At 47.0% G+C, this 10,638-nt stretch overlaps 1 protein-coding gene across 1 annotated transcript; it reads right to left on the reverse strand.

Annotated features, from left to right (window-relative positions):
• Window positions 1-354: 354 nt before the first annotated feature.
• On the reverse strand, window positions 355-4,333 carry LOC125415155 (alpha-1B-glycoprotein). Its single transcript, XM_085678946.2, is given in 8 exon segments — window positions 355-404; window positions 407-718; window positions 1,453-1,749; window positions 2,631-2,927; window positions 3,098-3,370; window positions 3,703-4,008; window positions 4,107-4,142; window positions 4,218-4,333. Coding segments are annotated over 8 exon segments (1,605 nt in total). The 5' UTR covers window positions 4,252-4,333.
• Window positions 4,334-10,638: the final 6,305 nt, after the last annotated feature.

Genomic DNA, 10,638 nt, shown 5'->3' on the forward strand with positions numbered 1-10,638 from the left:
CTCTGAGGGTGAGGATCCTCCTCTGAGAGTTAGGATCCAACTCTCAGCCTACCCTCTCAGTGCAAAGGAACAGATCTGCCATTTGGTCTCAGGTCTCAAAGAGCTGCCTGCTCCCAGCCTGCAGCCACCCTGGACACACAGTGGAAGACACACTTTAAACAAACTCTTGTTTGACATTTATTAAGTCCAGGGAGATTGAAGGAGAGGCATCTTACGTTGGGAAGAATAGGAGTTCTTCCTGCCTTCAACCTTTTCCAAGGATACTTGTGTCTGCAGTCACATCAGATACCTAGACAAAAAAGTAGATGCATTTGCTCTTCAAATTGCCACGGGACTTTTGCGCACTGTACTTGATTAAGCAATTAACCAGTGTACAGCCCTTGCAATATCAAGAGGCAAAACCTTACCCCAGTCCTGGAAGCCTTACCTTCTACTCTAACCTCCACGGGGTCGCTGGTTCCTGACTCAAAGGTGAAGGGCGACAAGGCTGTATAGCGGCAGCTGTAGTTGCCTGTGTGTTGGGGACCCACGAAGGGCAGCTTCAGTTCAGCTGAGGTACTTGTCATTGCTTGATTCATCCAGAAGGGTATGCGGAAGCCCTCACGTACCAGCTCCATGCTGACCTTGGGCACGTGGCCGTGGCAACGAAAGTGGGCTTCATGGCCCAGAGGTACAACGCCCGTCCACAGAGCTTCAAGCTTTGGCCGGGGTGGTGGCCCTGTCAGGGAGGATGGCAAGGAGGTTGTAACAACTTCTGCCAGGCCTTATGGCAGATCTGTTCCTTTGCACTGTCCGCTCTGAGCCAGGCAGCTCCCTCTCCTGTTTTGCACCATAAGCACTGGTGCTAGAAAATCTACATCTCATCTAGGTGTCGGGACCCTCAAATCACAATACCGATGAGATCCACCAGGCCCTTGGTCTGTCCCATGACTTTCTCAGATGCCCAAAGTGTTGGAGTGGCGAAGAGATCTTTCACAAAAGTGTTTGTAGCAGAAACATGGTTCAAAGGTGTGAGTGGGGCTGATGCCTTTGTATAGTCTTTTGTGAGTGAACTCTGACCTACTGAGACCTTAGTGAGGAAACTGAAGGATCGATAAGGCCCGGGCCTCTTCTGTGTAAAATGGCACATTGTCTCAAGGTGGATGAGATGGACTTGCATACACGCATTGCAGGGAATCTGAAGCACAGGAGAGTGTGTTTGAACATGAAAAGTTTGGACCCTAACATCATTGAACATGGTTCTACGAGATGCCTTCCATCTCAGAGCACAGAGAACAAACCAGGGTTTTACACCTCACCTCGGGGAGGCCACTTCAAGGTTCTCAAAGTCTAATACCTCATTAACGCATAACCCCGGAAGGATGACCCTCGACAGGATCACAACCCAGGAACTCTGGTCCCCAGGTTAGGAACACATTGAACCCTCCACCCTTCTGGCCATGCTCAGCTCACCTTTCACGTGGAGCTCCAGGAGCTCACTGGGAGCAGACCCTGAGAAAGGCGGCTCCTGTTCCATGTAGATACAGCTGTAGTTGCCAGAGTCTATTGTCGAGATATTGTGCAGCTCAAAGACAGCTTCGGTTCCAGACGGTTTTAGCATCTGGAGCAGGGGGTCCTCGGAATCACCCTGGCGTTGTAGGCCAAAGCGGAGGCCAGCCTTGGGTGCGGTACATCGAAGATGCACGGTCGAGCCAGGTTCAAGGTTCTGATTTGATGGCTCCGCAGTGAGCGTGGGTGCTGGCAGTGTCTCTGTGGAGGATCAGATACATCGGCCCAGCCTGAAGGCACGGCCAGTGCGGTCCAGCCTATGCTCTAACTCAGCCTTCTGTTTAAAGTGACCCCCCTGTCCCCTCTCTTGCTTGCTTCTGTAGGGCACCAAAACAACACTGCTTAATACTGTACCACCCTCTCAACGTCTCAGCCTTGACAAGCTCTGGGCACACAGCGAGCCCACCTCATCCCTGCTAGTAATCCCTGCTAGTAGAGGCCCATTAAACTCTGGACCAAACTTCTCTGGTGATCCAGTTTTTTGCTGGGCTCAGGGTTGCTGTATTAATTGTCCTGTTTAAAGCTTGGGCAATGGAGGCTGAGTAGGTAACATGTTAAGATTTGGAGGTTCTGCTTTGGGGATCCCCATCCTGCTTGCTTCTCATCACCACCTTTGACTTTCCAGCCCACTCTTGTCTGCAGTTCCGCTGTGAAACTCTATAGTGATATTTTATATATGTTTTATAAATGAAGCTGGCCCAAAGACCAGAAGGTAAGCCACTAGAGGCCAGGCAGTGGTGTCTCACACCTTTAATCCCAGCATTTGGGAGACAGAGGAAGACTCTGTGAGTTCAAGGCCACCCTAGGCTACACAAGATCAATTCAGCAACAGATCTAGATTGGTGGTGGCTCACATCTTTAATCCCAATACTAGGGAGTCACACACCTTTAATCCCAGCACTAGAGAGGAATGCAAGGTGGGATGAGACAGGAACTCATTCTCTTTCAGTCTGAAGATTTCTTAAAGACAAGAGCTCTCTAGTGGCTTGTTATTTTGCTTTTCTGATCTTCAGGTTGAACCTCAATATCTGTGTCTGTTTGTTTCTGTTTTGTGTTTCTTTAATTCCTGCTACAAGACTCACCGTCACTCCACATGAGCTCTATGGGTTCACTGTCTTCAGACCAAGTGCCCAACTTTCTGTGCAGACGGTAGCGGCAGGTGAAAGGGCCTTGGTCCTCCAGCTCGGTCAAGTTCAGGTAGTAGAGACTGAGGTCTCGGAGAGGGCTCACCCCACGAATGTTTAGCACCTTCTCGCCCCGCCTGAGTTGGAATTCAGCCGCATTCCGAGGCGCTTTGCAGGCCAGGGTCTCATGTGTGCTCCGACGCTGGACCGCTGGGTAATTTCCCATAAAATACAGAAGGGGCGGAGGTGGTGTGGCTGCAAGGCAGGGACAATCACTGAGCAGGAGTGCAGGACACTACAAAGGCTGCTTTGTAGGGTCCCCGAACCTCTGTCTTCTAGTGACAGTTCAGGGGCAGCCAGCTTATCTCTGGACACCAGGTACTCAGTCTCATGCTGGCTTTTCATGATCGGGGTTCAACACTCACCGTACTCTTTGATGGTCACAGAAGCACTGGGCTCAGAGGGGACGCCCTCTGCGTGAGTCCGGTAGCTGCAGCTGTAGGTGCCAGGTTTGCGGACTACAAACCAGGCCTTTTCCATATCTTGGGCTGTAGTCACCATCAGGAAGCTATCATCTCCTTCCAACCTCAGCAGGAAAGTGACGCCCCGCAGTGCAGCTTGACACTGCAGGTATGTGCCCAGGTAAGAGGTGATCCAGGGCACTGGCTCGGCAGAAAGCCAGGGTCGGGGCAAGGGCTCTGCAGAGCGGGAGCAGGAGGGCAGGGTTGGCGAGTGCTTCAATCTCACTCCCGAGAAAGTCAGAGTATGGAATCCAGACTCAGAAAATAGAAGCAGCAGGAGGTGTGGGTGTGGGGTTCAGAGAAAGAGGCAGGGAGCTGAACACTCCTCTGTGTCGGGCTTGTTCCCAGCACTCTATGAGAGTCATTATTCACAAGCCTCTGGGGACAGCATAAGCATTCCTGCTTGGCAGATGAGCAAACTGAGGCTAAGAGCTAGCAGGTGACGCAGATGGGAGCTTTTCCATCGACTTCCCTCCGCTGCCTCCTGACCCCATTACGGCCCCGCTTACCTGTCCCTGTCACCTCGACAGGATTGCTTAGCATTGTCCACCTGTTCAGCTCGGTCAGTTTACTAGTGGGGGGCTCCATGCCATACCGGCAGCGGTAGAGGCCGCTGTTGCTGCTTGTAATTGCTCCCAGCTGGAACCGGTGTGACCTGACGTATTTATCAAGGTGGACTTGATCAAGGTGCCATCCGTTCATAATCAGCTGGAAGTCCTTGGTCGGGAATTCAGCCTCACACGTGAGTGTCAGGTTGGCCCAGGGTTGCAGCAGGGACTGAGGGTCTGCCCAAAGGGTAGCTTCGCTGGAAGTATCTGGAGTAGAAAAGAGCCATGGTTAACTTGCTGCTGTTAGGAAAGGGGTCTCCAAGTAACCATAGGCCCCCATTCCCAGGCCCTATTGCTGAACTTACAGACGAACACAGCAGTGGCTGGTCCCAGAGTGAAGCCTGTTGGAACAGAGTCTGTGAGTTTGCGTCCATACCACAGCTGCCCCAGAGGTCCCGGGCCCCAGGAAGTCTTACCCCAGAGCAGCAGCACAGCTGCCAGCAGAGACATGGCTGGGTCCTCAGTCCAGCTGGAGTGTCTGCAGGGAGCACCTGCAGTGGCGAATTAATCTGCAGGACCGACCTTGCACTTTGTTTGCCCTTCCTGGAAAGTAGGGGCAGAGATTCAGCTGCTTGGCATGGGGACAAGGAGGATTCAGCAATAATGCTAATCAATAATAATGCGCAAGTATCGAGCCAAACTGATAATAACAGTAAAATCTTCTCTTCTTCAGATAAAAAAACAAAAACAACAACAACAACAAAAAAAACACTAAAGAAAAAAAAACCCAGTATTTTAGGCTCAATAAAACGACCATATTTATTTTTAATGTAAGAGAGTATTTTATTCTAGACCTGCCTGGGCTACATAGTGAGCCAGATCCTAATTTAAAAAGAGCAAGAAACAAAACAAAGCCCAGGAATACATAAACCCATTTTGGTATCCAGAAATTGTCCTCGATCGTTTAAACTATTGTGTGCAAGTTTGGGGGTCACAGTCACCCTGTGCTTCCCTCCTCACATTCCCATGGCTCCTTCAGTGAGAATTTCTTTCCCTTTGGGAACAGCAAGAAGGGGATGTTGGCATTTCCTGTCTCTCTCTCTCAGTTCCCACTGTCTTTCCAGCAAAGAAAGAATAGTTTATCATGGATGACATGGGAGTTTGACTTCCACCATCTCTCAAATTGTTCACCCTCTAGGGTCTATGAAATCAACAAAAGTTGAGAGCCCAAAGAATTAAAATGAATAAAATAAACATTAATTTTGAAAATTTTTATATTTTTGTGCTTGTCTCGTTATGTTTGTATGTGTGAGTTCATGCGTGTGTGTCGGGTGACAACCATAAAATATTTATTGTGGTTCTTTGTCAATATTTCCAGTCATTGTTTTGTGTCCACTGACTGCGAGTGTTACAGGCCCCTGCTCCTGGACATGTTTCCTCGAGAGAGCCCATGGTTTCTCTGGTCTTTCATAGGGTCCTTTCCTAGTGAGCTGGAACCAGGAAAGAGTTTCAGCATGCAGCAGAATGAGGAATAGGGCCTTGCCTTGCATGTTGCCTGCAAAGAATCGTGTCCTGACTAGAGTCAGGGGTGGGGACAAGCTAGACCTGAGATGCAACCCTCATTGGGTGTGCTAAGTCACCAGCCATGTGGCCACTCTCACTCAAAGAATAAATCCTCCTTTATTGCTTTGGAAGGTTCCAGAGAGGCTGGCAGTCCTTGCTGCTCTGTAGACTTCACTAGGGAGGCAGAGTGGAGATAAGACTTGGGAAGGATCTCAGGTAAGGCCTACTCCTTGTCAGTGGGCCCTTGTGGTTCTCCACAAAACCTCCTCCATCAGGAAACTGACAGTGTATCTCCTAGCTGGCCATGGCTTCCTACTTCAGTGGGATCTCCACTGAGAAGATAGTGAGAAGAAGGCTGTCATTACAGGGCTTAGACACAGTAGGCTCCATGGGCACAACTGAGGAAGGCTTTGTTCTGCACTCCCTTCTGTCCAGAGATCTCTTGCTGAAGCTGTATGATTCTTCCAAGTGGTGATAGCTAATGGAGAGTTGAGACAAGGAGGAGTGGACTCATGACCATTGCAGGGGGTTCTAAACTGTGCTCCCATTGCCTGGTGTTATAACCTGGTGCCTCAAGACAGGACTGAAGACCCTGCATTTTGAGATGTTTCTTCCTAATGACTTGTGTCCTGTATCTTATTTTAAAGCTACTCCTTTCTTCCTCTCTGGTTTCTAACATCTCTCCTCAGATCCTCCTGTTCATTTCCTAGAATTATCAAGTATGACACACATCACACTTGACTTAAAATATGCCCTTATCTCGTGAGGACCACGTTATTCCCTAGAATACCCAGAGAAAAACAATCAAGATTGAAATTCAAAGAAAATAGTGGACTCGTTTTTCTGCACACTGTCTATTCCACTTCCAATTTTCATAGAGAACCTGTTGTGTAAGGAGCCAGCCCTAGACTCTGGCAAACATGTGCCACCATGAATTTTTCCATCACTGTGCGTCAGTTTGTCCCCAGTCCCCATTCTTGCCATCAATACATGAGAGAAAAGTTGGAAAAATTTTGGTGAGATTAATTTACTTTTCCTCTTTCTGGTGAAGTTGTATAAAATAGTATCTTGATACTTTCATAAGAGTGGGGGTAAAATGGCAAAGGTGAAATCAGTGGTTGCTAGGGTTTTTGCTAGGTGTGCAAGCATATGCCAGGTGACCCCACCCAGAAAGAAAGGTGAACCAGAAACAAAATTCCCACTACATCATTCTATGAGGACTCCTGCTTTCTCTTCCCTGTGGTGTGCTGAATAGTCAGGCAGTGTACAGGGCTCAAGTTAGGACAGACTGATGCCCCCTCCTGTCCCATCGCAAAGATTCCAGGAAAGAGCTACTCAGTGAGCAATGGAGCCCTGACTCATCTGAAGTCAGCACACAATGGGACCAGTGCTAATTGCTGGCAGACCTTCCTGAGGTTGCTGTATCAAGTTACCCCATACCCAGGGGCTTAAAGCAGCAGAGAGGTATTCCTCAGAGTTCTAGAAGTCCTAAATATTAAATAAAGACTTTGGAAAGGTCCTGGTCTGTCCTTGCCTTTTCTTAGGGCCTGGGGGCTGTTGGGAATCCTTGGCAGTGCCTAGCTTACACATGCACCACTTTGTGTGTCCTTGGTGTGTCTTTCCTTCTCTCTGACTAAATTTCTCCCTTCTTATGAGAACACCAGTACCTGACCTAGGGTCCATTGAACCCAAAGCTTGAAGGTGTCTGTAGATCTACTCCTCTCTCAGGTCACACTCCTAGCTGGATTAAAAGTCGAACATGTGGAGAACACAGTGCAGCCCACAACAGCTGTCTAGAGGGCTGATGAAGCTGCAGCCAGTCAGAAGACAAGAATCGGCCTGGTGCTAATTAAGTGTCTTTTTGGATCACAGATACCAGAATCAATTTCTCTCATGTCCATTGTACACCTTGGAATGTCTTTTCTCTGCGTGTGAGAAACTGTTAGCAAAGAATGGTTCCTTGAGTTGAGCTTTTAAGGGAGTAGGACACTTTCCACAAAGCATAAACTTGAAGAGTTATCCAGTTTACTTCAAAAGTACTGTTATTCAGTACTTCAAAGACAGGGGTGGATGGATCTCTGTGGGTTGGAGGGCAACCATAGTGAGTTTCTGACCAACCTACTAGAACTACAGAGTGAGATGCTGCTTTGGGAAAAAAAAAAGGCCTTAAAATTGTGTGTGTATGTGTTTGTGTGTGCATGTATACACACACACATGCAAGGAAGACTGATATTTTGATCCAGGTTTGAAGTTTGATAATTTGTCCTAGCTCTGAAAATTGGGCCTGACTCCATAACCCATACCTTCTATTTATCAAGTAACATTTTTTTTTACATTACCTCTTTTCCCATCAAAAATGGTATTCAGATAAATAATTATTTCCTGAGTTGGGCTTATAGTCCAATAGATCTGTTAGGCAATGGTAACAATAGCCACCACCACAATCTTAATAGCTAAAGTAAGAAGGGAAGTCTAAATTTGGACTATCCATCTTCAAAGCATGTGTAGTCACTCTCTTCAGCCTGCTAAAGTCCCTTTGGAAGAGGTGGTCTTGACATCTCCGTTATCCAGCAAAAGGAGCCAATAGTACAGGAGTCAATGTGATTCTCATGAACCCAAAATTGCATGCAGATAGTGAAGTACAGTCATCCGAATCTCACTCCCACAAGCCCTGCCAAGCTAGAGGCTCAGTGTTCCAGCTCTAGTGGAAGTCCTTTTGGGGCAGAAAACCTGAGTGTTGGCAAGAGAAACAGTGCTGATCCCAATTATACAGTTTCTTATCTACACCATGGGCCCAGCCAGGAGAAGACACAGTTGTCTATAATACCTAGAATCTTACTCCCCAGGTTCCCTGAAGACTGTCTCTCATGGGAAGCTTTCTAGGTCACAGTATATGTGACTTTCCTTGTTCTTACACCATGACCCTTCTGAACTGGCGGTGTTGTGGGTTGAGTCTGTCCTGGCGCAGGAGGAATGCAGTGTTGCCTCATGTGCTCTAGCTTCCTTCCTGTTCTGCAGGTTTCTCAGGCTTCTCATTGACTTTCAAACACTTTTCAGGACTTACTAGCAACTCAGTCTTTTTCTGTCACTAAAACTGCATAGCCTCCTAATCTGAAATAGAATAGAATTTTCTTTGGGGGCACGCTTTTCAACAACAAACTTCTGAGTATTCTTGCAGGCTTGTATGAGGCAGAGTTCATGCTTTGACAGGTCTAATCTGGACATTCGGACTGCTTCTTATCCCGCCATACTGTCTGAGAAATGACTAGGAGACATTACCTGTAAATCAAAAGCAAAGGGGGAAAGCCCATGGCTAAGAAATAATAATCACTTCCAACTTCCTTATTGGTTAAGAGGCAGAATTCTTTCAGTGGTTTTGGCTTCTTCAGCCTCCTGCCTGATCAGCCTTGCTCTAAAGTCTACATACACAAGCTCAAATTCTTGTCATAAGTACCAATTCCCTTGCCTGGTACTTCTGATGTCTTTGGGAGATTAGTACATGCAGGATCTGTATTTGACAGTCCTGGCTTCCCACCATCTTTTAATTTTCATCTGTTTCAGTTTTCAGAAGGATACTGTTATAGAAATGTTTTTAATGGCTTATTTAAACAAATAATGGGCCATAAAGCCCCACATTCTTTTTGAGTGAGTATGGTATTACTATTTCTCTAAGTTCATCCCTCCAATGCCAAGCACAGGACATTTTACAGCCTTATTATATCCCAGCCTAGTGTTATTTGCTGAGAAGTGGTCCTTCCCAAGAGTAATTCTCTTCCCTCTCCCATTTCCTCTAATCCCAAGGACGCATCCAAGTAGATTCAGTTGTTTTGACTACAAAATAGAGAAACGGAATGGGTTTAAAAATAATGTTGGTGTATTTACAGAAATCGTCTTCTCCTTTTAAACTTTCTCTTTAGATTTGGGTTTGAAGCTTTTCTTTCTAGATGAACCCAAGATTCTTCTTAAATTTATTAGTCCCTTATTATATATACTTACGGTTGATTTATCAGTACTGGGGATTGAACACAGAGACTGGAGCATGCCAAGAGGGCATTCTGCCACTGAGGTATATCCCCTGGCCAGGCAAGCCTTTATTTTGTCATCTTCTGGCTTCAGTCTCCCAAGGAGCTGGTATCCAGACTATGGCATTAGATCTCATATACTCACTTTTAGAAAGGCAGAGACACTGGGAAAAGCATTTAAGCTCCCCCACCGCTAGTCTCTTTACTTCAATACCTCATAGAAGCCGATAAGAAAAGACTTTATTATTTTCTACTGTCCAGAGCAATCCCTTGAGACTCCGGGGTTCTTTATTACTGTCTTACTTCAGAGAAGGCATTTGCGGCATGACTGCAGTGAGTCACAAGGTGCTGGCCCTCCAAGTGTACCTTTTCCTCGTGTTCCTCGACAATAGGACGATGCTCACCCAGGTGACTGGCCTGGTGCTAGGGTTCTGTGCAAACACTTACCACACACTGCTAACAGATAAGGATGGATTGCGAAAGTCCTGCCAGAAGAATTCAGGAGTAATTTGCACACAGGAAGTTTGGCAACTCTTTGGAGCATCTGCCACTAAGCTGGCGCTTTCGACAATCCCCTCCCACCCCAACAGCTGTTGGCATCAGCCTTTGTGGGAACATGTTCAGTCATTTATGCTTCCTTTCTGCTACTCTGCCCTCTCCACCCGCAGTACATCCTCCTTTCTTAAATGATGGTCATTTTGCTGGAGGAGTCTGGCTCATGTAGCACCATCTTCAGACTCAGCAGGTTTGAATGAGATCAGTAATGAAGAGCCACAGAGGAGGGGGTCGTGGGTGGTCATTTCTGACTAACTCAGCTTAACATGGGGTGGTCATGAGAAGGAAGCGATATGAGGAAGTCAACTGTAGCTAGCTCACCTTAACATGGGTGGTCATGAGAAGGAGGCGAGTTTAGAAAGCTAATTCTAGCTAACTCACCTTAACATGGGTAATTATGAGAGGGAAATTAGGTTAGGAGGCCAACTGTAACTCACATTAACACGGGTGGTCATGAGAGGGAAGTCAGGTTATCTCTACTCCTCCTACAATTGACTTCTGTTTTCATTAAAGTGATCCGTGAAGATGGTTTAAGGAATCAAATCTCCCCAAGGCTTATTTAAACAAACCAAAAGTCTGTTTTCTGTACCTCTCCATTCTGTAAGCTCCCAGAGACAGCCCTTAGAAACCTGGCAGCCTTTTCCTCTTGGGGCAGCCTCTCTAGTCTTTCAGTCACATATTTTCATTGTTTTCTATCTCCTGAGAACTAGGAAAAGTCGTCACCACGGATATGTATAAAACTGCTTCCCCTTGCTCC

Source organism: Myodes glareolus, chromosome 19 (genome assembly GCF_982192425.1).
Source record: "Myodes glareolus chromosome 19, mMyoGla1.1, whole genome shotgun sequence".
Lineage (NCBI taxonomy): Eukaryota > Metazoa > Chordata > Mammalia > Rodentia > Cricetidae > Myodes > Myodes glareolus.